This window comes from Chiroxiphia lanceolata, chromosome 1 (genome assembly GCF_009829145.1).
Source record: "Chiroxiphia lanceolata isolate bChiLan1 chromosome 1, bChiLan1.pri, whole genome shotgun sequence".
NCBI lineage: Eukaryota > Metazoa > Chordata > Aves > Passeriformes > Pipridae > Chiroxiphia > Chiroxiphia lanceolata.
Window position 1 is genome coordinate 120937614 of NC_045637.1, and position 27909 is coordinate 120965522.

Genomic DNA, 27909 nt, shown 5'->3' on the forward strand with positions numbered 1-27909 from the left:
TTCATCTAAAAAATTCTAGCTTACATGATCTATCCCAAGTCATGCAAAGTTGGTGGTAAATCCAGGAAATAAATACATATGTATTTATAGTTACAATATACTGATTAACTACATGATCATTATTTTGGGAATGGACTGCATAGACTGATCTGCCTTTTTGCATTTTTAATTAATATAATTTATCTCATTTTGAAGTAGGGTGCAGAGTTATTACTAATGAATACTTTGTATGAGAACTTAAAATAGAATTAAAAAAAAATTAAAAAACTATCTTAACATATAATTGCCTCAGTTTCTAAAAAGAGAATTTAATATATAAGCTGCTTTGAAGGTCTAGCAAGCATATGAATGCATAATTCCTTTTCCTTCCCTTTCAGGAACAGAAGACCACTCACATTTGTACCAGAACAGTGAACAAAATAGCCTTATTATGAAAGTAATCTGAATGTAAGCACTCACATTCCCTGATAATATAGATACTATAATCCATTACACAAAAAACCCAAAGAGCATTCAGAATCACTATCCTTAATCTGTGTGTCTGTACAGCATACATGTTATGAATGGCTTCTATCAACTGGCCAGATCCATCTATACTTCGCAGTACCTATGCTATAGAGGTAACATAATCAGAAAATAAAGGCGTAATTAAGGTGGCAGAATTCCAGCAAAGGCAGATTTCACAGGTTAGTAGTATCAGTGACTGCCTCCAATAAAGGGATTACAAATCCAGGCCTCAGTGTCTGGAGTGGCAGTGCACTTTTCGAAAGACACTTAGATCCTAAGCACATGATGGATCCTCCCCGTGTACTGTCTGCCTTTGATCATGCTCCTGAGGAGGGTCAGGGGTTATTCTCGGAAAGCTGTATTACTGCAGGATACTCCCTTCCAAGTATATGCTAACAGTATGAAGGCCATTAGGTCTGTACACTCTAGCTGTCATAATTACATGTGACATAGTATCCAATATTTTTATAGGTAAGACTCGGTTTTCTTCACAGAGGGAGCTATTTCTCTGGACAGCTACAGATACCGACTAATGCTTTTGCATTTGTCAATGCCACAAATAGCTTTTTGAATATTAATACTGCTAGATTTTCTTTCAAGAAAGTCAGAGGCAATTATAAACAGGTTCTATTATCTTATGTCAAAACAGGCAAAGAAAATGTTTAACATGAGTTTTGGTTGGATAATCAAAATAATATGATTCTTTGCATAATTCTGAAGAACAAAAAATGTTCAGAGAGCATCAAGAACAAACGTGACTGTCATGAATCTCCTTCCAAGGACTACAATTTATCTCCTCTAGCAAACCCCTATGCTATACTTCCCTCCTTCTCCCTAGTGTTCTCCTGTCTCAAGTACTGCCTTGGTCTGAAATGAAGAAGCCTCTGATCTTGGACCATTCATTTTGCATTTACCTACATAACAGTTTATTTTATGCGTTTTTCTATTACTTCATAGAATGCATTTCCCTGTCGTACACAATGTGTTATGATCCTTTTGTTGTTATGGTGTTTTAAAAAAATTAGGTCCTTCTCTGAGGCACTCTGATACTACACCAACACCTTTGGTGTTGTCTTGTCTGGGCTGTAGGCTTAAGATGTTATCTCCTTTATGTATGCAATGGTAAGAAAAGAAGCAGCCAAATATCCCTACTCATGTAAGAACAGAAGCAGCCAAATATCCCTACTCATGTAAGAACATCTGGGCTAACTAACCAATCTAAAATACAAGGATCTCTTCTGGTGTCACATCACAAATAACAAAAAACATATGTGGAGATACAGACTGCACCTTCTACTTGAAGTTAACCTGAAAAAAATTCACTGATTGTTACCTAGGCTGTAACAAACATAAAAGAGCAAAGATCAATACAATGAAAACTTATTTCATTTCAATAATTTGTTAGAACTATTCACAGACTGTCTTGTTTTCAGCACGAGTGTTCAGCTCTTTAAGAAGACTCTACATTTTTCTTTATAGAGCCCAATCTTAGATACAAGGAAGCAAATTAATCACTTTAGCAAGTAAGTATCAGAGCAAAAGAAAAGAAAAAAAATTCAGTCATTTTGGTCCTTTGCACTAACAAGAAATTAAAGGAATGTACTTCATTTTTTCAAGAAAGTTCTTGCTATCTTCTTTTCTTAATGGCGTTCTCTGGCAATCTCATTCCCATTTTCATATTTTCCTACTGAAAAAAGAAAAGGGAAAAGAAACTGAAACCACAATGAAAAAATATTTCAGGGAGGGTGTTTGTGTCATAGAATTCAGGGAATATTGGGGGAAAAATAATTATGGAACTTTTTATGTTTTGTGCTCAATGCAGTTTTTAGGGAATTTTACAGTTCCAGGTCATCTCTTCTGTTCATGCACATGACATAACTGATGACAAAATCACAGGAGTTGATGAAGCAACATTAGTGAGGCCATCACAACTTCCAAATAGAAAACACAGGACTCAAACAGTCAAACCTCATAGTGGTGAAGATTCCTATTTCAAGAGAGGTCAAGTCCTTTTCACTACTGAATATGATTCTGTATTTGGGAAGCAGGGAGGAGGAAGCAAAGAAAATCAGACTACATACATGCTGGGAAAGATGCTTTCTTGCCTTCATCCCTTCTCACAAAGTCTGTATAGCTTGTGCTTTTTGATGGAAGGCTTTAATTGTGTGATAAATTGTATTTGGTAAAAAAATGATTTCTGATTTAAATCAAATCCCTTTTGGAAGGATTTACTGGAACAGTTCTGCCTGCAGATCTACCATAAGTGAGTCTGCATAGCAAAGACTAGTTCAGGCACTCGCTGATAAAGCATGAACGTGAAAATGCGTATCCACCATGGACTGTGATTTTACAGTAACTTTTAAAGCAGCATGGCTAGAATATTGCAAGACTACACATTTTGGTGTGTGAAAATCCCTTTGGTGTTTTCCAGTTAATAAGGATGAAAGGAAAAAGGAAAAAAAAAAAGAGAACAGAACATGGGAAAAAATTATAGGGCTGCATAGGCAGCCTCAAAGGAACATGGATTGAACAACCTTTGAAGTACCCAATTCTAAAATGAGATCATATGAGAATTTTTTAAAGCAATAAAATTGAAGCCTCAGAAACAAGTGTAAGTTACAGCCTGAAGTGCTTTATCACAGCTCCATGAACCCTCTTCCATAAACCCTAGTTGTTTTAAAAGTTCGTTTACTTCAAGGCAAAAATTGAACTGATTGTGTGGGGATGAAAGGGCAGGAGGGATCTATAGTTTCCCAGAGGTGTGTTGATAAATAAGGTCTGCATCTCATGACATCAAAGTCATCAGAGGAGTAGAACTGTCTCTTGCCAGCCTGCAATCAGGCATTTTCCATCTGGAGATAAAAACAAATACCGGTGCCTTATGTGCTGCTTCAACAAAACTCCTGCCCTCTGGAGAGCAAAGCCTTCTTTTTAACAACATGCCTACAGGTATGTAAAATCACAAACTAACTTCTAACTCTGGTCTCATTAGCTCTCTGGGCTAATGCTGTGCCACACAAAATACCCAAGTTCATTCTGAGGGAATGTGTCTGTTCACACAGCACAGTGCAGAGCTGGGCAGAGATAACTAGCTCAAATAATGGAGGCAATAGCAGCAAAACATTGCCCATGAGCTAATCAGCCATGTCTTTCAGTGGAGCTAACTAATCCACACAAAACACACAAAACTCTGCTGATGGGGAAAGGCCTCTTCCAGATAGAAATCTGCCCATCTACACTCATCTGAGAGATTTCTGTATTCTATGACACGCAAATAATCAATTTGACTTTAAGCATCCCCAGCATTTCCATCTCAGTCAATCATTCCAGATTTCCTCCATAATCAATGGAGAGAAATAGGCACATGAACACTGTTCACTTGACATAGATACCTTTACTGGGAAGAGAGGAATGATGAGCTAGAACTGCCAATTTTTGGCCGTGAAGGAAGGTTGGATGATCAGCTTGAGACCATGTAGATGCCTGCATGTGGTCAGAAAAACCAATTCCTCCACAACGAAAGTTGCCAAAGATATCTGAGCTAAGATAATGCTGGCTGCCTGTCTAAAGGATGCTATTCACGTTCTTAAAGCATTGATTAGAGAAAATGATAGGTTCAGAACCTGTTCAAGATAGGTCACTTTTTTTTGAAACCAGACTGAGTTTTGCTGCCAGCAAAGCAGAAAGCTGGCTACATTCTCCTCAATTCCATTCAAGTAGCACTGCCTGGTCACAGGCCTGGCTGGAATTAGCAAGAGAAAATATCCCATACCAACCCAGGGGTGTTTCACCCTGCACACCCTGTGCATGGAGACCTGCCTGATCATGCCAGAACAACCCTCCAGCTGAATATGTGCAGACCTTTCTTAGGTGGAAAACCACTATGATGCAGGACCCCAACCAAGGTGTGGCACCTTGTGCTATGGGACCAATCCAGCACAAAGAGTATCTAAGCCACTGAAAACAAGTCATGTTTTCTCAAACTTCTTTCCCCAAACTACATCTGTGTTCAGATAATAGGTGTAAAAGATATCACCTTTAGATATTGATTGAGCTTGTATGCTATTGCTCACAGAAGTTACTTTTAAATAGATTTAAATGATAACTTTATAAATATAACTTATGCTGGGAGCTCTAAAAAATTCAAAATTTAATTTCTGTTTCCAGCCTCATGGTTTGGCTGCCACTGGGTTCCTCTTTAAGACGCAAATTTTATATCCTATTCAGACAGCTACTTGTTATGCCGTTTTAAAGTAACCCACAGAAGCCCTGGGAAGAAATATAGCCAGGCAGCTGGAGGAGAGAAATTGTTCAGTTCGGAGACTTGCTCGGAGCCATTTAGAAATCTGTTCTGATTTTACAAATGAGAGAAGAATACAGATTTAAAAACTATGCAAATGCTGAACCATTTGTTTTAAAGATTTAGCAAAATTACGCCTTTAAATCCAACTCTTCAAGTTATAAAATACCATCCAGGGCAGTTGTTACAGCAGGTTGACCTCATCCTCTAAGGCAACTTTTCCTCTCTATTCCTAAGCCCCGTAACACCCTGCAAGCCTCAAGGGCACCCCTGCAGCAATCTTTGGAGAAAGAAAGACAGGGAGAGAAAGTTGTCCTCGGATTTATTTAGCGAGAAAGAGGCCAAATCTGGGACAGGGGAAAAGGTTTGCATAGAGGCAGAGCTCTTGTGGATTTGTACAATCACCCATGCACATGGAATATATTGAACCTTGAACCTAAACTAAGGTCAAGCAAGTTTAAGGCTTGATACAGATGTTTCACAGAACTGTGGTAAATGAAGGTGAATGTTACTGTTAAAGCAAGAGAAAAAACAAGCTATAAAAACGGTTGGTCAATTGTTTATTTTTCTTTTCAGTCCATTGTCGAGTTTACTTTGTCCCCCTTAAGCCCAGCACTGGTATTTCCTGAATCTGGGTGATGACAGCAATCTCTTATACACCACATAAAAAGGTTTTAGAAGTTTGAAAGCCATTCCTGGCCTGGTTTCTCCCCGGAAATATATCTCTCCAGCACAAGGGAATATTTGCATTTTCCTCATTTGTCTTTAATTAAAAAAAATACTGACTGTCTTCTGGTGCATAAAAAATCCCAAAAACACCCAAACCTAAATTCATTATAAGTGCAATACCAACTCCTCCATAACCAGTGAGAGGGCTTTTGAACCAAGATGACTTTTTTTTTTAATTAAGTTACAGAACAATCCAAAGGGAAGTCCCTCAAGGAAAATCAACATAATAACTTTTTTAAAAGATACTATGATCACTTGTTTTTAGCCAATTACTTTTTCTCCTTTGGCATGAATGTGTTTGAAACTATGCTCAGAAAAGCAACAAAGACCTTCCAAGTTCAATGCCATGATGAAGTGTAGGCCAATATGTAAGAAATCCCCTTTCCAAGCAAGTTCTGACTAACAGTGATAATGTTATTGGCTCTGAATGTGGAACAAGTCTCAAGATTTGGCAAATATAGAAGAAATGAAAGTTTTTAAGTAATCTGGAAAAGTTAAACAAAAATGAGGAGATCCACAGTATAATATGCTGTAATAATAATAATCACTTTTCAGTTGCAAAGAGTTTAGCATAAATAAACTTTGTGCTGGCTTTGGCTGAGACAGAGTTAATTTTCTTCATAGTAGCTGGTGTAGGGCTATGCTTTGGATTTGCTCTGAAAAACTGCTGATAATACAGGGATATCTTTGTTACTGCTGAGCAGTGCTGACACAGAGTCAAGGCCTTTTCTGCTTCTCACACCACCCCACCAGTGAGTGGGCTGGGGGTGCACAAGGAGTTGAGAGGGGACACAGCCAGGACAGCTGACTCCAACTGACCCAAGGAATATTCCATTCCATATGGTGTCCTGCTCAGCATATAAAGCTGGGGGAAGGAGATGGAAGTGGGGGGGGATATTCAGAGTGATGGCACTTGTCTTCCCAAGTCATTACACGTGATGAAGCCCTTTTTTCCTGGGGATGGCTGAACACCTGCCTCCCCATGGGATGTGGTGAATTAATTACTTGGTTTGCTTTGTTTGTGTGTGCATAAACTGTCATTACTTCAATTCACAAGTTTTCTTACTTTTACCCTTCCCATCGACGGGCTGCAAGGGGCCATTTGCCAGCTGGGGTTAAACCATAGCAACTTTTAACATTAGAAGGTACAGATGTGGTATTTTCTCTGTTCTATTCACAGGGTACACAAGCAAAGGGACTTCAGGGGAGAGAAAACATCAGTATCAGAACAAATTAAAACAAGAGATGATGGGCCATGAAGTATTTGTGTTAAGAACAGATTAAAAATGAGACAGGCTTCAAAGTCAAAAATTTAAGGAAGCGCAAGTTTGCAGAAAAGAGGAGTTTTCAGGAGTAGTATTAGTATTTTTGGTCTTCCCAAGCTACCTACTTGAGTAAGGCACTTGCAGGATTAGCACACTTGCTTCTGTAAATCAGTCCTTAAGCTGGTCACTTGCTTTGTTTTCTCCATGTTCCCACTGAAGTGCCAGGAATCCTGGTTCCAGTTCCCCACTGCTTTGCCCCTTGAGTAATCATTAGTGCCCTGGTTGATCAAAGCACTCAATTGCGTGCTTAAGTTTCAGCCTACACCAGCACTCTCAACTCTCAATTATCTATGGGTGGCTTAACCAGATTCAGTGGATTAACTATGCTCCCGACAGAGAAACACAGTACCTGGTGTTACACGGAGCCTGTGAGGCTCTGGCATGGCTCTGAGGTCAGGCTGGTAGTTCAAACACCGCTGTCCTCCTTGAGCTATTATCCTGAAACCAATGCAGGCTAGTTTGTGCTGTATCAAATTTACCCCCATAGGACTCAGAGCACCAGGAAATACAGTCCAATGACACTTGAGTAGCTCTGTCACACACAGGTCTGCATCACCATGGTTCACCATGGATCATGCAGACACAGACTGTCCTGTGATAAATCACTGCCGCATCCCTGCACCAGGCCATCCAGGGTGTACCAGTATGTCAGGTACCAGCTGTATGCCAGGGGATGAAGAACAGTTAATTCCCACTGACTTTACTAAAATTGCCCACAAGTTCAGAAAGTTAAAGAGGCATTCTGTAGCATTTTGCATTGACAAAAGTAGCAGGCTAACTTTTAGTTTTTAAAAGTTTCACCTGAGGAACAGAATCCTCTAGCATCGATAATCAGTACTCAAAAACATGGTAGCAACCAGCCTAGTGGGATAGCTGCAAGGGATGTAGGGATTCAGACCTTCAAAGAAGTTCAGACTAATCAAAAAAGTTAATTTTCAAACAAAACATATTGCACAGTCTTAGGAGAAGGACCTGAATTTGTACCAGTATTTAAAAGCTTTACTCCATAATTCCATCATTCCCTCAGTCTAACAGTGAAGAGTATAGGGGAAAAATAGTCAAAAAGTGAATAAGAAAATTATGTTTAAAATGCTGGAAATATTGGGGGGAAAAATAAATCAGGTACAGTGAGTTCTGTGACCTCAAATAAAATGATACTTAGAAAAAGAATTCAGCCCGATGCCATGAGACATTAAGAAGAAAGAGATGCTTGCATTAGAGAACTAACAATGCAGCCATCCACTTCAAGTTCAGACAGACAAAAATCATTATTTAGGCCAAGAGCATTTGTAGAACTATCAATAGAAGAAAACAAATTTAACCCTGGGTAAGTATTTGCAAACAACACAGGCAGCTGAATTACACAGGGAAAGGATCAAAACAATGATAAGTTCTAGTGAAGATTAAGTACATAGAGACACGTTTGAAGAATTTAGAGGGCAGAACAAAGATGAGACTGGTGGCACCCTGCTCCTGTCCATAGGATCTGGAAAGCATCAGGAAAGGCTGAAAGAAAAAAAAATACACAGACTATGGACAACTGTGGGAAACAGAACTGCTTTATATAATAATGCCACAGTAATCCTGAGGAAGGCAGTGAGTGGTTCATGTAGTTGTAGGTGCATTGACTGAGGACAGAAAAATTTGCTATAAGAGAATACACGACATGTAACTTTAGCAAAGACTTCTGTGCACAAACACTATACAAAACTATCAGCTGTATCTGCAACTGTGCCACTTGGATCAAACAACTAGCTAGATTGCAGCTGGGTTGTGGAGCCAGCTGCAACATGATCACTGCAATTGTGATGAGCAGCAATATTAGACACGAGAAATGTGACCGAGTGCTGGTGATGCACAGCCCTGCCAATAAGAACATCATGAAGCAAAAGATGCTATCATTTGGCATTTATAGTAGATGACTCATAGGAGTACCACCCCCCGCTGGGCAACGGGGCAGAGCAAGACACTGATTTGAATGCAATACAACACCACAACTCCTTCATCTAATACGTTGAGAATGAATAGTCACTGTGGGTCATGCACTGCTCTGGCTGAACACATAGGTTAAGTTGCAAAGACAAGAACACCTAGAAAACAAGGTACAGCCAAGCAAAACAACCCATGCTAAAATGCAGAGAGCTACTGAATCCAGTAATGCTGCAAAAAAGCACTGTATCAGTAGAAACTAGCAAAGACTAGATCAGCCACCTTAGCAAAAAAGAGAAAAAAAAATAAATCAGGGCATGTACACCAATTCAAAACTGCGGAGAAAAAAGCACAGCAAAGAGGTCAAAACCCATTAGCACCAGCTGAGGCATCTTAGTTTATGGTGATAAAAGTAGGTCTGGCACACGACCGCATCTATTGGCTACCAAATATAAGCACAAAGGGCACCAGCCTTGCCTACTGCAAACTGGACCAGACACAAGGAGAGATTCATGTCTTAGTGTTGCCACCACTGTAGAAAATGTTAAAGAAGAGCCATTTCAGGACTGTAAGAATCGACTTCAGCTATTCCTAAATGCAGCAGAGTAAGTGACTGAAAACTGGTAAGCTGAAATAGAAAAGCAATACAACTTCCTGCTTTGGACATGGGGACTCAGTGCTAAATCCTGAGAAATCCAAGACCCCCAAGAAACAGCCAGACACAAGTGGGTAGAGTGTTTGACCATCGTTCCAGATTTGATATGCATCAGCAATGTAATGCTTGTACTCAGTTAAAATCCAGCCTTGCACGGGGAGTGAGAGTGGTGGGAATCCTGGAAGTTGAAGTCCAGACAGTGAAAACAGGCAAAGGCAAACTAAAAAAAAAAAAATAAAATAAAAATAAAATAGGATGGCAAATTGAGAAGGATCTAGTGGCTAAGACAGACTAGAGAAATCTCAGCACTTCACTCTCAAGCCCAGTCATAAGTGAGTAACAACCCTGCCTCCCCCAGATAAACAAAACAACCCAAACTCACTTCTCAGATCGCCCAAGGGACTACAGCTCATGTATATGCTTTATATGCACCTGGACTTAGTGACAGCGAAAGCTGCAGTACCCCTTTAATTAGTTATCTCACTAAAAGTAGCTTCTCTTAGCAACATGTTGTCCACTCATGTAATACGCAGAATATCATACATGAAATACCCACATACTCAGTGGTGGCCACTGCCCCTTCTCAGCAGGAGTCCCTCTCCAGTTTCCCAGTAGTATGTTTTTTACCATAGGGGAGAGCTATAAAACAAAAGGTTTTCTCCCACAGTTGTCCTTGTTGTAGCCAAATGCATTACCATCATAGACCTTCTAGCACTGGGAAATCTATTACAAACACTGGAATCATTACTCCCCTGTATGTACTGTACGTACTGTACCCCTTGGTATACATTTACTTACACACTTTTGTATGTAAATAAATCTATTTCCTATAATAAAATGACCAATTATACCTTTTCTTGTGCATTGCTAGAATATAACTTAAAGGTCTTGCACTAAACCAGAGGTATCACTATGCAGTGCCTGTGTTACTAGTGTGTATGGCAGTACATGCCATGAAAAAATACTGTGCAAAGAAAATAAATATTACCAATAAAAGGGCTCACTACAATTGCATAAAGCTTTTCATAGGCTGAAATCTGGCCTGCAGCAGCAGTACATAAGGTCTTAAGCAAATTTCTTCTCACTGACTGAGCACCTACAGCTCCAGCTGACAACAGTGAGAGCACTGTGCATACAACACAGTACCTTCAATTTTCAGTCATCTGCCCAGCTTCACTTTGAAGTCTCACATTCACAGTTAACAATTTTACATGTATACTAAGTAAATAACATTACCAAAAGTACATTCGTGCATATACATAGCCTGCTATAATGTCAGACACATATTCCATGTTCAAACAGGACATAGAAAGAAGATATGAAGAATTACTTCACTAAAAATATTAAATTCCCTTTGTCTCACTAGGAAAAATTCTCAATCAACTTCATGGGCCAGCTGTTAGGAATGTAATTAGACTTAAATGAAGATGTTACATGCTTCAGAAGAGCAGTTATGCAAACGCCAGCACTGCAGTTGTAGGCTAATTCCAGCAAGCCCTCTTTGCAGGAAGCCTAGACTGTACATCACCAGAGCTACTTCAGAGAAAGGCTTCCAACACTGAGCAAGTGGGTGGCAGATTTACAAGCTGCAATCTCTTGACATGAATGAATAACCTAACTTTACACCGGTGGAGAATATGACCTCCTCTCTATCCCATGTATTTCTACCTCCCTCTTCTCCAGAACTGAACCCTGCAAACAGAGCGGAGTAACTGCAGCAGGTAATTACATGTTATTAGGTTTGCATTAGACTGAGTAGCTATTCAGTAAATTAGTATGTGATGTTAACTAAACCTATTCAGTTGAAGAACACAAGAATCAACCTCAAAGTTGCAATTAACAAATTATTCCCAAACAGGTGTCACTTACAGTGTAAGTCAGGTTATCATTTTTCTATAATTCACCAGGAAAACGCTGACTTCTTCCATACAGTAAACACAATTTAAGCAGATAATATGTTCTCAAAAGGCACGAGACCTATACTTAAATAAATCAATGTTGTTGGATGTGAAGTCTTACATTGAAAGTCAGTGGAATTTGTGGAACCTCTCCTTAAGACTTAGGAATGATTTACAACTATGCTGAGAGAACAAGCCCAAGATCTAAATCTTGCTGACTAAACTCCATGCACTCCTGGGGAAAAAAAACGGCTCTATACAAAACAATCACTGACGCCTACAATGCTCAGTTTTTTAAAAAGAGTAGCATATTAGCACAAAAATACTGGGATCCCTGTTAATGCAAACAGTGTTTTTAATGCCCCATAGCAGAAACACATTAATTCATTGGCTTTTAATCTTGATCTTGCAAACAGTCGGTTCTCTGAGTAGCTCCCCTGCTCTTCAGAGAGATTTATGTTCGTCTGACGTCGAGTCCCCTGGGTTACTGCATGCTCGAACACATGAAACAAACTGATAGATGAGAGCTTGCTTTAGACCAAACATCGCTGCAGAAAGAATAGACAGAATGGATTGAAAATGTACATGGCAGAAAAAATGCCCCGAGTTCTTAACGTGAACTCAACAGTTCTCTTTATAAGCCCCCTTTTCACCAGGGTTTTGTTCAGTGAGCAGGAAATATTCGCCTCTGAAGCGACGTGGGTCAGTTCTTGCGCGTGTTACTGCGTGTGTACCCCGTGGCACCCTGGGTGAGCCCATCCACCCATTCATCTATCCATGCATCCCCACGAACCGCCGGTGCCCGGGAGCGGGCACGGCGCCGCCAGAGCCGCTGCCCGGGCGGGGCCGTGGCGGGGCCGGTGGATCCCCGCCCCTTCCCGCCGCCAGGCGCGGGCTGGCAGCAGCCTCTGCTGGCGAGCGGGAGCAGGGAGAAGGCCTGGGAATCCGGCACCGCGAATCCGACTCGCGTTTAATGCCGAGCCGCGCTACGCCAACCGCAGCTGAGCATCAATTCGTCCGAGAGGGAGGCTTACAACAGCATTAAGCACTGGAAAATGCCCGCTCGCATTTTTAGCAAAACCCTCTAGTATTTTCCTTGGAAGTGCTCTGATTTTCTTCCCTCCAACTATTTAGAAAACTATGCAAAAAGTTCCTCCAGGTTTTCAAACTTTCATCTAAAGAAGCCTGTAAAAGGTAACTAAAAGCTATGTTTAGTGATGTGAAGAGGCACCACTGAAGTACAGGCAGGTGTGCATAGCCTGCAGTCAAAAGCCCAGATAACACAGAGCACAAACTCGGACTTCTGCTGGATAGACTGCAACAAATTACAGCATAGTAATGGTTTTTTACACAAACCATATAACTGAGAAGAAAAGCCCTCACACAGAGGAAGACAAGATGCATTCATTGTTTTGAGGCACAATACAGGACAAGAGTCTGCTAGAAGTTACTAGAAAGTAAAGCCAGACCCTAACACCAACATACTCACTTGCTGTCTTAATTTGCTGATAGAAGAGTTGCTGAGTGAAGATCATTTTCCAATTGATGTGATTAGTATAAACAATTTTAGCCTTCATTACCCACTATGTTTAGTTTTTCATGAGAGTATTTTTCCAAGCCTTTGGAAATGCAGAAATTACAAGTGTCTTAGAGCAGAGTCCCAGCTCAACAGTAGAAACAGCAGCAATCTGGTTTAATACCATACCGATTTACTGCAAGGTCTTTCATCCAGCTGGCACAGCAGAATCACCTAACCTGAATGACTTATTCCATAAGAAATCACAATCACTACACAACCAGGTAAAGAGGATGTTAAAAAATTAAAAGCATTTAATCATCTTGAAAGTAAATTTGTTCTAATGGGCAAAAAGTTAGAAATGTAAACAACAGTACTATATTGTAAATAGTGTAACAATATTTACAGCCAAAAAAGAACTTGTCTTTTGACACAAAATACCTTCACCAACTTCCTGATTGATCTGAACTCACATTTTCCCTTTGCTTTGAAATTAAAGCCAAAGTTGTTCTGGAGTGTTCTTTCATGATAAGAAAACCTACCTTATCTTATGGCAAATGAACTTTATCCTGGAGACAGGGGAGGGGCTAAGAACATCATGATTGGGAAATATCACATTTCCACACTTTTACCCTTCTTCCAATTCACCTGGGGCTGTTTCCTCCAAATTTTTTTCAGCAGCCTTGAGAAACAGAGCACAGGAGGCCACCAGAAGATGCTGCTCTAGGAGCACAGAGCTGCTCATCACTTGAGCATGGTCTACCAGAAAGGAAAATCCTATCCTCCAGCTTATGAAGAAGGAATATTCACCCACCTACCACAAGTCCTACCATCACTGAATACCTTCAGAAATCTGCAAACACCTCTTCTGCACCGATAAGCTGTTCTTTCCTGTTAGAAACACTGTAGCACACCATGTTTAGACAAAATTTTGATGACCTTAGAGTTGGGGGCATTCCCTGATACATGCGCCACAGCTTGTGCTCATGTAGGGAGCCTGGGCAGACTGCTTACCAAGAAAGTTACAGGAAAAGGCAGGGCAAAGGATGTGCCTTTCCCTTATCCAGCAGGTACCAGTGAAGGGAGGAGAGATACATCCTCCTCATCAGGAGATCCATGAGTGGCAAAAGCTAACACAGTCCAAACTCTTGATGAAGAGCCTCAGCCTCACGTTCCAGGTTCCTGCTCCAGCTAATTCAAACCAAGCACATCACCAAAAATTGCTTAAAAAAGCTGTACCCATGGAGACAAGCAAACACCCACCTAGGCCAAGCAGACCTCCCATTTCCATGTCTGCAAAACTTAAAATTAAAGCGAACATTTTGGAAAGAAAGCCTTTTTTTTTGGACTCATCATAGGTACATGTGGAGGAGAGAGAGCGAGCTGTGAGTTTCTCCACTGTTAACAGATCTGTAGCTGTGATTTGATCTGCTTAAAGTTAACTGTCACACAGGTACCTTACAGAAAATCTAAGATGCACTTAAATTGGTCTAAATCTTCCCAACCAAGTTATGCACAAACAAAAGCTAACAGTCAAGGGAATTCATCTTCTCAGTCATCACACTCACAAAGATTTATTGAGTCTTTTCCTTCTTTTCTTTGAACTCCTCTAAACTTCTTTGGCCTTTACCTTCCACTGCAACTACTTACTGTCTCTGTATTTACAGCTTCACAGTCTTTTACAATTAATAAGGGGTTTGGTAGTTCAGCAGAGAGACTGCCCAGCCACCAAATTTGGGGACTGGAGCAAAGCTGTGTGCCACCTACCACTTGGTTCAGGGAACTGATAAGCAGGAGTTTGGTTTTAAGTGATAGCTTGCCCATCATGCAGAGGCTTTTGTCTTGCCTGAAGAAAACTAAAATCCATATAAATCTACCTTATAGCATTAATGCAACAAAAATGGGACACCATTTCTAACATTGATAATATTTGAAAATCGTGAGTAAAAGGAAGCATAAAAGGGAATAAAGAGACATCACCTTTTTTTCCTTTTCTCCCTCGCTACAGCCTCTGCTTTTTTTTTTTCCTTTTGGCAATTGTACATGGAATTCCACCTTCAGTCAGTGCAAGATTTTACACTGATGAGCAGTAAGTTTTTTGTGGCTAGTCTGGGGGAAAAGTAAAATAAACAAACAAAGAAGCACATATACAAGCTTTTCAGACAGAATATAAATCGGATGTCATTCATCAACTGTGAGTTAACATATCATAGACAAAATAGGATAGTAATTTCTTTCTATTCTGGCAGCACCCTACTTTGGTGGCAGGAACTTAAAATGCACAAAGCACTAAATTTGTGTTAAGACTTAGGTTTACTGTAAAAGTTCAACAGTTTCTAGCAGGGATGGATTCCACCTGTGGATGATGACTTTATGGCTTTTTTCAGAGCCTCCACAAAACCAGAAGGCTTTGGGAAAGAAGCAGATTTCACCCACTGTTGGCTAGTCTGATCCTGGTCCTACGCCACCTCCTGTCTCCAAAGTCTCCACTACGTAGTCTTTACATTTCTCACTCCAAAAACAGACCAGAAAACTTTCTAGCAGCTCTTCCATCTCTCTGTTAGTAAGGATTTTTATATCCCTCTCCTGGTCTGCCATGTTGATGCATGCAGCTGCCTCACAACCTCTTGGTCTCATTCTCTAGAGTTCAGTCTCAAAGAAACATTTTGCAAACACTTGCTCATCTCAGCAAGACCAGAGCCCTCAAAATTAAAAGCTGTATCCCATGGTTAAAGTTAACACTTAAAGTAAAGGTCAATTTGCTTGGTATATTACTAAATCTCCAGCTACAAAGAGTTTGAACCAAAGGGGAAGATGCAATTTAAAAATAAAATTAAAATTACATCACCATCACCACCACCTCACCAAAAAAAAAAAAAATGGACTTGTCTGTGTGCTGAAAAATAAAGACTGGGTTTGGAAAAAAGAAATATGCCAAACACTCCTACAGGTAAATTCTTAGTGAATTAATTTTTGAGAGGTTGCTAACACAGGAAACAAGCAGAACATCAGGAACCACAACACTCCAAGGAAATCTCTTTTTCATCTTGCAGAAAGTTGTTTTGCCTTAGTAGTTTATATTTTAACCTCTATATGATCATACCAAAGAAAAAAGAAATATTTCTCTTCATTTTTCATTTCCTTATTTGAAGCAAAAATAAGTAATATACATTTCACATCTATAACCTGCTCTTCCTATATACCTTTTAATATTCTCAAGACAGTTATTATGCCTAATTTTTGCAAAGAGCTCCACCCCAGCTGCCCAGGCCATACATGTACAGTAGTCATGTGGCAATGGGCTTCCAATAGGTAAATCAAATTTAAACTCTACTCCAAGACAAAGCATTTCAGGCACTGGCTGCATGTGCTTAATTGATAGACTCTGGACAGAAAGTGAAAGCCATGTCATCAACAAGTTAGCTGGTTTTCAGTGTCTGGGGTTGAGAGGAAAAATCTTTATTGTTTATTGTTAAGCTCAGATAGTGGGGTTTTTCCCTGCACTATAGCTATTTGCATATGAAAGGTATACCAGTAGTTTTTGTAAGAGTTACATGTACAGCAACCATGAAGGAACACAATGTGGTAAGTAACTGATAGAACCAGACTAAAAATATCATCATCCTTCATTGGCAAAATCCCAGACTACGATATTTCAAAGCTCCTTGGAAAGATTTTTCATTCATGTTTTAGAGGATGCATGCAGATAAATTGACTAGACATTCATTTTAAATTGTATTTTCAATACTTCTGGGATCTGTCTAAACTCTCCTGAACAATTTCTCATCTTCTTAATTAATCTGGGAGAAAATATGTTTTGTCTCATTTCTAAGATTTTGTACATCAGCCAAAAGGATCATGTAGTTACTCTTTTGACTAAGTGAGATTTTGCAATCCGTTCTTTCAAATCAGAAAGAGGTAGATTTTGCATCTTAATTTGGTTAAAGAAACAGGCAACACCAGCTCTCATTTAGAAGATCCTGAACTCTGACAGGAGGTGTAACCAAATTACCAATTCAACTCTTGCAGCAGCAAACATCATTAGCATTGGCCATGAAATTCAGTTAAATGGATCATACAGAAACTAACAGCCTGAAATCCTGTTACTCTTGAAGCTCTCAGCAAAAACTCACAGATTCCAGTGGGTGCATCAGTATGCTACAACCTTGACAAAGAACCTGGAGCTTTGTAATGCACGAAGTAACCACTTTCCCAAGGACGTATGTTACCTACATAGAGTCATATCCAGTCATAAATGTAATTTACTTTGTGCTGTAGAGGAGGTGGCTGAACTGATTTTCAGTGTTGCCAGAAGAGATGTACAAGCCACCAAGAGACTCTACAGCAGTCTTCTAATAATGCCTGCTTTTTACAGAGACTGACCTCTTTTCACCTTGTTAAAAGCAGTAAGTAGTAAGTAATAGATCTTGTCAAAGGTTACTCTGTAGAATAACCTCTGGAGATATTAGATAGAGGTGTCCAGAGAAATACCACAAAGGTGCTGACAAGGAAACCAAGGGGATTATGATTAGGAAGTGTGAATAAGCTAAGGTTTCAAACATACTCAGATTTTTGGTTAGAAATGCTGAAGTACAGGAAGGAAATGTTCTACATACCATCAAGCCACCAAAACACACACTTGAAAAGACAAGTTAAAGAGCCATCACATGAAGATTAAATACTACACATGATTTAAGAAAAGCAATTCCACACAACTAGAATAAACAAGAATTTCTTCCTCATCAAAACCCACTATGTCTCATGATAAAAAACGAAAAACTAATATGCTCGAAGCCAAAAAAAAAAAAAAAACTGTACCTAGGAAACATTAATTATTCCTTCAGCTCGTTTCTAATCCATCCTTGGATATTTAAATTAACCTAGGCCTTTATCAGAACTTCCACCAGATAATTCCCAATAAGATATTTCCATTTAAGATATCCACATTTCCTGTAAAGAAGAAATAAATTTTAAAAAAACCTAAAAACCTAAGCCAGGAGCATAACCAAAAGAGACGATTTCTTCATTTTCTCGAAATTATGAATTTAACGATTATGCAATTATTTAATGGATAAAAGGTCCAAGGTATTTCTGACAGCATTTTTAGTAGAAGACAGCCTCTACTAAATTTACTCTCAGTAAAGTTGCTGTACAAAGACGGTTTCTTTCAGCCAATTTTTTTCTGATCCCATCAGTTGATTGAGTCAATTTTGCACTGCCCTCCAGGGAAGGCAATCATCTTCTCTGTTCCAGTCACATCAAAACAGATCAGACCAAGTCTTAGGAAATACTTGGGAGGTATGGCCAAAAAAAGGCCTCTACCCAGCCATTTGAAGTTTTCTACCAATACAGCTTTCCAGGAGCTTGTCCCTGTCTTACGTGAACAGAATTATATTGTTCAGACAAGAAAGATAAAGAGACCCGAGCCCCCTAAACCAAGAGCAGACAAATAAAAACAGATAACATAAAAGTGTTTGCATCAACCTGAAAGACTTTATTCAATTAAAAAAAAATAAAAATCTCTGAAAGATGTAATGCCTTATGTCTTCCTTAATGTAAGTCAATCTTCAAAGGAGATGTATCTCATTTTGAAAAAATGTTGAAAGAGAGTATTTTGACTTTTTCACATATTTTCCTCCCCTTTTATTTTGGCTGAAGCTACTCACAAAATTTGATCTGTAACTGTGAACACTTTCAGGCCTCCAAGCTTTTCAGTGAAGTACTTTGTGTCAAAGTCTTTGGTGAATAATTTTTGCCTCAGAAAATGTCACCAGCATGGCTGCACAGGCCAGGTGTACTCGTCTCCAAAACTACTGCTCACAGTGCACCTACCTTACCCCTGGCAACTGCTAATTGATTTAACTCAGGATTGAAAAGGTGAAGAGAAGAACTCTGTGGCCCAACTGTCTTCTCTATGCAACGATAAGGAAATCCCCTCGGTGCTAAATATGGGACTTAGAAAGAGACAGGAGGCTCTGTCAGGACCTTGCCAGTTTTGAGGCCATCTCATACACCATACTTGAGAGAGAGCACAGGTGGCTCCAAGCAGAGTTGGTCATTAAATGGAGAAATAACTGGTATTTTAGCGTAGGCACCAAAGGGATGATATTCTTTTAGCATGTATTTTGAGGATGATTAGTAGGAAGGCACTGGGTATGTGAGGAAAGTGGTATCCACAGAGTTACAAAAGGCTTAAAAAAAGTCCTACAGTATGTAGGACCAGTTGCCAGATTGCAGACTTGGTTTTGCTCTTAAAATTCTGTGATGTGAGCCTACAAACAACTGATATTTTACAAAATCTGTTCTCCATGCAATACCTGCCCATTTCAGGTGCTACACTGCACTAACACCTCTATAAATGTAAACAAGGGCAATTCACTATCCAGTATTTTCTAGCAGTGGAGCCAAGTGAGAGACTTGTTTGAAATCTTGCTTGGGCTTTCTGAAAGCACCTGAACCCTGATGGCTGCAATTTTGCTAGTGGGGAGAGGCGTGGGTGGATGTCACTGCCACAGTCACACCCGCCGTGCATCACAGGCTGTCATACCATGCAACGTGGCCACAGGGGCTCAACAGCACTCCCAATGTCACATCTTCCCCTGTTCAAAGAAGGCTGTTTCCTCAAAACAAGAGATGTAACAAGGAGCTCTGCATACACAGTATGTTGAACTGACCCTTACCTTGCAAGGCATCCTCAGTACCTTTGAAATCAACATAGCAAATAAAAATTTAAAAAGAAAATCCGATATATTTTCATGACTAGCTTAATGAAACATCCATCATCCTATCTCTTATTGTCCTCATTATAAATTAATTTAGAATTAATTACAATGCTGAAAATATTTCTTCTAAGCTCATTCTATCCCTAAAAATTTTCAGTCAGTTGAAAAGTTTTTGGCTGACACTGCACTGACTCAAAACTCTGAAATGAAAACTGGAAGACTGACAGCCTAGAAATAGGCTGTCTTAATATTTTGGAATAAGAACTTTTTGGCAAGAAAAATTGTATAGAATCAGACAGCATGAGAGAGAAAATAAAACGTAGCATTCTGATTGCTACAGAGGGAGCAATGTTTTCCATAGTGTTTCCTTGTGTATCCTGCAAGCTGCAGTCAACTTAGATAATGCAGTAAGAGGTTCAAAGGTAAGACCACAGTATAGCAGTAAAAGTAACTATCTGGAACCCCTAAATTTTAGAGTATTATTAAGTTAGTTGACTCATCTGGGATTCATTGACTTTAACTGTTTCTGTTAAAAACAGCTCACCATAATTTTTCACTGAGGAACAAAAAAAAAAAAGTTGGGGGGGCATTCACGTATCTGATTATTTTTCACAGCACCTATTTGACTACATGTAGCTGCATTCATTAGTACCAAAGCTTTTTAATTTAACATCAGGGAATACAAAATCATTCTTGATAATATTAAAGATCACTTTCAATAGAACAAAATAGGAAGCTGTCTCCCTATTTTGTGTAATGTAACAGAGGCCAGAAAAGTTTTTCTCTGAAGCAGGATTTTTGTACCATTAAGGTATATGCAGAACTCTTCATGTTGAAGGACTCCTTGAAGGCTACAGAATTAGAATATATACTTTTTTAGCTCTCTGTTGAAGAGATTGAGCATATCTCAAGCTTTAACAAAAAGAGCTTTTCTCCCAAGGACTTGCTAGCAGTTTGAATTAATAAAGAATTTAGTTTCATGTCAGCAGTTTTACTAAACTTTGGAGAAAAAGGACACAATGCCAGTAGTCCTGAGTGCCCTCAACACCCATTGACTTCAATGGGAATTGAGATGGGTCCTCCTTTTGGTTGACACAGTACCTTGCAGAATTAGATCCAGTCCCCTTCCCTTCCTCCTAAGAATGTATTGTTTCCCACTAGCCATCTGATTTTTATTTTGCTTTGACCAGAGATGAAATTAATGTGGATGTTTTGGTGCTGACAACCTCCTTGTCAAATTATATAGTGACTCCTCATGCTAAAACTTGTTTGTTTTCACACCATCATCACTGATGATCTCAGCACAGCAGCACTCTGAGAATAATGGTTTAGTCAAACGCAAAGCCAGCAGAAGGAACATAAAACAATGTGTGCTTATATAGGGCCTACATAAATAGTGCTTTTTAAAAATGTTTGGCAATGAAATAATAGCTGTGGGTTTGTTTCATTTTTTTTTTAAATTAACCTCTGGATTGTTAAGGGTCCAGAGAACCTTTGCACACCAGAGTTGTTATAAGGCCTAAAAATATTTGTTCTATCCTCTCATAAAAGATTATACACAGAAGTTGCCCACTGTGTGCCATTAGTAAACAACAGTGGGCCATACCCTCACTCCACACAGTTTCAGAGAAGTCAATGGATTTATACCAATTTCAAAAGTAACAGAGCTGATCCCACATATCCCGGGCCAAATGAAGAAAACTGGAAGCAAGCATACATGATTAGAGCTAAGGAAAGTGGGGGTTGTACACTGGACACTGTCTATTTATCACTCTTTACAGTGTTTTTCTTCATCCAAAATTCCCTGTTGATTGCTATTTAAAAAAAAAATCAGTGTAGCTCAGGCAGTGATGATATTCTTCCCCATTTCTCAAAGACTTTGTTCTCGCTGTCAGGTCAGCTTGGGAACTGTGCAAGATGCTGGAATGGCCTGGGTCTTGCTTTCCAGTGCTGCAAACAAATACTTCAATTTATTAACACTTCTGAGCTACACTGCCTCCCCACTTCTTTCCCCCCATCTATTTTTTTTTTCCAAAACTGAAAAGAAAACCCAAAAACTCCATAATAATAAATCATAACTGAAGTCTAAGGTGTTACTTCCAATTCACAGCTGCATCGTTAAGAGTGAAAATGCACATCATATTTAGGAGCAGAATTATATCCTGCCATGTTTAACTGAAAATCTTGGTGGGCTTTTCATCTATGTTATGCAAGCCTGAGGCCAGAGTGGAGACTGTCACAGCCAAAGAGACACAGACAGATAGATGATGGAGAGTGCAGACTGCGCACCCACACATAAAGCGCGTGAGAGGAAGGAGAGTGCACGGAAGGAATATTAATTGAGCTGAAAATAAGTATTCTCAATATCCCCCTGCCCCCTTAAAAAGTAGCCACAAGATGAGGAGAGCTACAAACATGTTCATCTTGGGGAAACAGCCGTCCTTAACGTGACATGTAAGGCTATTACTTTAATAATGGGATTTGCACAGCGCACAACTGATAGGCTACGTTCAGAATAGACCCCGTGAATCTAATTTTCTTCTCAATGAGTGTTACTGCAGTTGGTAACTCCACATTTCAATAGAGTTGCTCCAGATTTGTATTGGGGTGAGTGGAGAACTAGGCTCTACTGCGATATTTTTTAAATCCACAAGAATGTAATTCTCCTTACCCAGTCATAAAACCCATGGCTCTTTTGATGCTTTCTAGTTTCATGGAAAATTATTTAGAGAAACTTGTCTTTAAAAGATTCTCATCAAAATAGTTAAATTACTGCTTTCTCTCACTTTTTGTGATAAACCATCAATTACTTGAATTTAACCTATTTTCAAGCTTGAGTCCATGAGCTGCTTTATTAGCACTGAAGAATGAAAGAACAGTATGGGAATTGCAGAAAGTGATTTAAGTTTTACATCATTCATTTTTTTCTCCCATTATCTTTTTTAAATACTTTTCCGTTGCACATCCAGTAAAAGAAACTTACACTGACTGTATCTAATAATGGGTATAAAAAAACCTTTAAGTGCTACACAGATACACTCACAGATGTAAAAGTAAGGAAAGAAGGAAAATTCCTCAACTTGTTTTTAACTACAGAATCCCTTCTTTTCCATCATTTTGTGCACTCTCGAGAAAATGATCAAAGTCTCTACAGATGTTGATCTTGATCTCTTCAACCTTTGAAAAAAATATGCAAATGCCACCTCTCCCCCCAGCCATGGCCAGCAAAAGGAGCTCTTTTTTTATGTTACAAAAAAGGAAGTTGATGTGGTGGCTGAAATTGCCAGAAACCCTTAATAAAGATTTCTTCTACCTAAAGCATTCATTCAATAATTAAGTTAAACAACAGGTAATAAAAGGTATTTGTGACCAGAGCAATTGGTGATCTTTTTCCTACTCCATTGCTCCACTTTTAGTTTCTTCAGGTTGCATTTTACAATCATCCCAAGAGAAGTTTCCTATACGTGAGGTCCTGGCAAGCCCAGATTTCTAATACAGACAGTGACATTTCTGGACAAGCACAATTCCAGGCTCTTTGCCATCAGGTCACCTTTGGAGTTCCTGCTGGGTGCCTAAAAATATTTAGTGACAAACTCATTCACTGACCTAACCAGAACCAAAACCAAGCCCAGATTTAACCAACTGGCTAAAATTAATTCAGAGTAGCACCCGTGGAAGTATGATTTACTATTAGAGAATCATAGAATCGTTTAGGTTAGAAAAGTCCCTTAAGATCATCAAGTTCAGCCGTTAACCCAGCACTGCCAAATCCACTACGAGACCATGTCCCCAACTGCCACATCTACACATCTTGTAATTACCTCCAGGGATGGTGACTCAACCATTTTCCTGGGCAGCCTGTTCCAATGCTTGACAACCCTTTCGATGAAGAAATTTTTCCTAATATCCAGTCTAAACCCCTCCTGGCACAACTTGAAGCCATTCACAATTTGTAGCTCCTTACCTAGCAACAGACTATTGCTGTTGAATAGAAGTTTTTTAAAAAGTTAAGTGAGAGGTATATTTGGACTGTGAACGACGGTAAACTAGTTCATCCATGACGGAATTACTGGCAGTTGGTTTGCAGCATCAATACATGACCAAGTGACCTACTAATATCATCATCCATATCTTTGAGTGTTTACTTAGGCAGAATACTACTCTGCAGGTAGTATTTTCAGCACTCCAGAACTGAAAGATGTAAAGGACAATTAAAATAAAAAAGAGAGAGAGTACAATATGGTAAAATCTCAATTTAGTGCTTACTGTTTTAGCCACTTCATAAAATGCATCCTAAACTCAATCTCAGATTATATTTACTGTGCTACAGAGTCCTCAAATTAACTTCTGAGTACTTGCAAACAGATCAGAAAAGGGTGGTGATGAACAACACTCTTATATGCAATAAAAGAGTAACTGAAAGCACAAGCCCATGAAGTAAATAGGCAAAAAGGCAGCTTCCTCTAAATGAGAAAAATCAGCCTAACTAAATACATTTCTCTGTATTAAAGTTAGGCAGTATATTTAAGGATGACTAGTTTAAACTCAGTACATCCCTGGACAAAAAACTTTAAAACACACAAACATACTGAGATTGGCATTTTAACTGCATCGAAATGTTCATTGAGTGGTGGCACCCAAAGACAAGGAAAGAAACTGAGATGAGCCCAAAGCAAGCTGTTTGAGAAAACACTGCAAAGGTTAAAAAGGCAATAGAAGTTATTTGTAGAGTTTATGTGGGGTAGAAAGCTGCAGGTGAGATCAAACCATGTCTACTCCTGAGCTAACAGAGGTCTCAGTACCCTAGTAAGAGCAATGAAAACATTCAGAGCCAAAGAAAAGCAGAATCAGCTAGCAAAGGTAATAGAGGCTTTGTAGTATTTTTTCCCAATTAATTTCAAATCTCATTCCTTCTGGTTTCTTCTAAAGACATTGCCATTTTTATCACCCATTAAGTGGAGCTCTGGGGCCAAGTGGGGCTGCATCCAACACCTTCAAATCACCTTATGTGGCAGAGTGGCATGACAGTGACATGAGCTGGCTCAAAGGATGAGATTATTAAAATGGCACACCTAGACAAACACTGCTGATGACAGTGTTTCAAGTTGTGTGGGGGACTGACTTCTTGAACAAGCTCTCTAAAAAATACAAGATGGAAACAAGAACCAAAAGCAAAACATCTTTTAAGCTAAGGAAATTGTTGTAAGCTTTCAATGTTTTACTTCAAAAATCCTACAGCCTTCAGCGAAATCCTTGGAAAATCTCTTTGTGTTTATAAAATAGCATTTGATATCACAATCTAGAAACTTACAAACCAGTGCAACCAACCCTTTCCAAACTCTCTAAGGGCAAATAACAGCTGCATTTCCCATGCGATGGCTAATAAAAAAAATGCTGACTCTCGGTAATTTTAATTTCAGAGTAAAATAACATCTTAGTGAAAAATAGTAGAGGAATTATTATTTTAAAGTTTCAGGATTGCCCCTTCAACATGACCCATAATAAGAGCAAAACAATCAGTACACAAACCAACACAACAGTTCCTTGGACGTAAAAAGACACAACAGCTTATCTGCTTCAACAAGCCCTTTTATCGCATCAGCAAAACAATTATTTTATGTATGTCATATTGTGCTTGTTATGTACACCTGAGACAATTTAAATGATTTATTTGATTATATATGTAACCAAAAAAAAAAATGTATTTCCATAACAGGATTTTTGTTTTACATGTCAAGCTATTTTCTGTACTTACTGCTATAATGTCGCTAGTGTTAAAATACAGCATGATAAGATGTTGTCTAACTGTTTTGTCTGTGTCAGAGAATACTACACCTTAAGAATTTTAAATTAGCATAGTAATATGAGTTTTGGTAAGAGGAAAAAATGTTTTCATAGTTCTTATTCCAAACTGTTGCTTTAAACTTATGATCAACTTTGATCATTTCTGAAGGCAGAGAAACGCAGAAGCCTTAAAAATCCTTTTTAGGGCTAGAGGCCTAAAAGATCTGGAGCATTATATATTGCAGAGCAGAATATATCATATACCTAGAAATAAGGGGGGGGGTTTCAGAGGTTAAATAGCATGCAGCACAGAGAGAAGGCAAATCAACAGAAATCGTTTTGAAATATTGCAGAGTGACCTGCCAAGCTGTCTGATCAGCCCTGGAGTCAGTATTTATGACTGACAGAATCTCAGAGCATTTTAAATATTTCCACCAGGACTCCTATGTATTCATATCAATGAGAATTAACACATGAATTAAGATTAAGCTGAATGGGCTAGCTTAATTATATGTTCCTACCGTTAACTTGGTTAGTATGGGATCACCAAAACCACATCAAAGCAAAAGAATCACCTGGACCTATGAAGAAGAATTGAAATACCTGTTGGTTTATACATCTATCTGTGTTTCCAGCAACTGCGTCTGATGAGTAGAGTATTCCTGTAATGAGTTACAAGAAAAATCAGTGTTTATGGGCCTTGAGAAAAAATACCAGTTTGTTCCAATAATAAATCATATGGTCCTTAAGAATAATTTTAAAAAATGTTTTAAGCAGAAACAGTTTTGCTGTTATTGCTTTTATTGCAAAATCTTGTTCAGAAATAATTTTCTCATAATAAAGAGTTTATAAGAAAGACAGTCACTGAAATTATAATTAAGCTCGAAAGACGGCTAATCATACATTAACACAGGTATAAGTCCTCAAAGCAACAGGTTTATAGGAAATCCAGAAAGTTAATTAAGAGCAGAAATTAGAGACACAGGATAACGAAAGAGTAAAGTCCTTGATTAAATAAATTGTTTTAAAAGCAACAACAACCTTGCAAGAGCTCTTCCAATATTTAAGATCGTCGTGTCTTGATTAAGGGCACAGAGACAGGTTTTTAAAGGGAGCCACGAGCAGACAACTTAATAACCCAGTTTCAAATCATCCTGCAAGACTTACTGAGCTCAGAGATTCTGCCCACACAGAGCTGAAAGATTTAGTATGTAAAAGCTACCTTCTGAAGGCAGTGGGAGATTGCCACTCTTTTATCAGCTCCAGAGTGAACTCTAGCTCTCACTGTAACAATCTTTTACAGAAGATTCCTCGGCAGCGCACAGGATATGTGTAAATGATTGCAGCACATTTTAGATTCTCAAAGTGAAGATGTGAACATCAAATTAAAAAAGCACCTATTACTCTTTACCAGTGTAAGTCATTTTGCTAAATGGTGATATAAATGAAATGACATATACAATCTCACTTCTACCTTTTCTTTAAATAAGACATTCACCGGGTTAAATTAGCAGAGTTAGAGTTTGATAAATTGAAGCTGAACTATAAATGGGTGTTTTGGTGAGGGGAAAAGGTTTCTGCTTGTTCTAAATGTGCAAACGTTTAAAAATATTGCAATTTTAAATCCTGGAAAAGTGCCGTCCAATATTCCAGACTGGCAACAGCACTTATTGCCTTTTTTATATGCTATTACAAAACTTTTTGGTTTTAAGCACTAGCCTGACTATTCCTAAGAGTCTCCAATTAAAGACGCAACAATAGAAGATTACAGCAGTTTCTTTTTATGCCGTAAATTCATTATTTCTATTTCCTGTTACACTCAAGTGTTTCATTTAAAGTTTTGAAACTTTGATGATCTCCACAGATGAAACCAAAAATAAATCCCATGTAAACTAACGTGACAAAGGAAACATCCCCAAGTCTATCGACAGCAGTAGATACCAGTTCTTCACAATACATGCATGATAAAGCGTAATGAGAAATCCCTGGCTAGTTATCATAAAAACAGGCTCCTTACCAAAATCTGTAGGGTACAGTCAAGTCCAAGTTGTTTCGTTCAACCACCACACCAACTGTTTTTTTCTTTTTAGTGACTTTTTTAAAAAAAAAACTCTCATTTTGCCAGAGATAGATGGGGGGAAAGCTCACGAGAGCTTTTAGGCTTCATTAATTAAGGCTATCAGAGCTGTACTTCATCTAAGCAGTAAAAAACAGTTCAATCAAGAGTTATGTCCCAAGCTGTAGCTATTTGCCCTCCTCTCATTCTCTTCTTTCTCTCACCATTTCTTTCAGTATATGAGACTAATTTTTCCAATAGCCTTTAACTCCCTAGATTAACTGACACGGAAAATGTGACTACAAACTCATAGCACTTTCTAGCCTCCAACCCAGCACAGAATCAACTTTGTTGTAAGTGTTGAAGGACACCTAGCAAGCTGCTACTTGCTAAGTTCATAACCCAGGAGTACATATTCACAGAGATCAGGACTGCGCCATCTAGTTAGCTGCTGTGCCTGTTAGGAGCAGATGCCTCAGGGATGCAGG

The 27909-nt window shown here is 38.9% G+C and overlaps 1 protein-coding gene across 7 annotated transcripts in view; it reads right to left on the reverse strand.

Annotated features, from left to right (window-relative positions):
• CREB5 (cAMP responsive element binding protein 5) overlaps positions 1-27909 on the reverse strand; it is a 255401-nt gene that overhangs the window by 225259 nt on the left and 2233 nt on the right. For 4 of the 7 annotated variants that reach the window (XM_032704266.1, XM_032704207.1, XM_032704216.1 and 1 more), the window contains one exon: positions 25969-26027. The exons of 2 other annotated variants lie outside the window; for them this stretch is intronic. Coding sequence is in view for 3 of the 5 variants with exons in the window: in XM_032704207.1 (XP_032560098.1) it covers positions 25969-26027 (59 nt within the window). In the remaining 2 variants the exon portion in view is untranslated. Of the gene's footprint in view, positions 1-2110; positions 2195-25968; positions 26028-27909 lie in introns of those variants that run through there. One more of the 7 variants, XM_032704232.1, reaches the window with a different exon arrangement.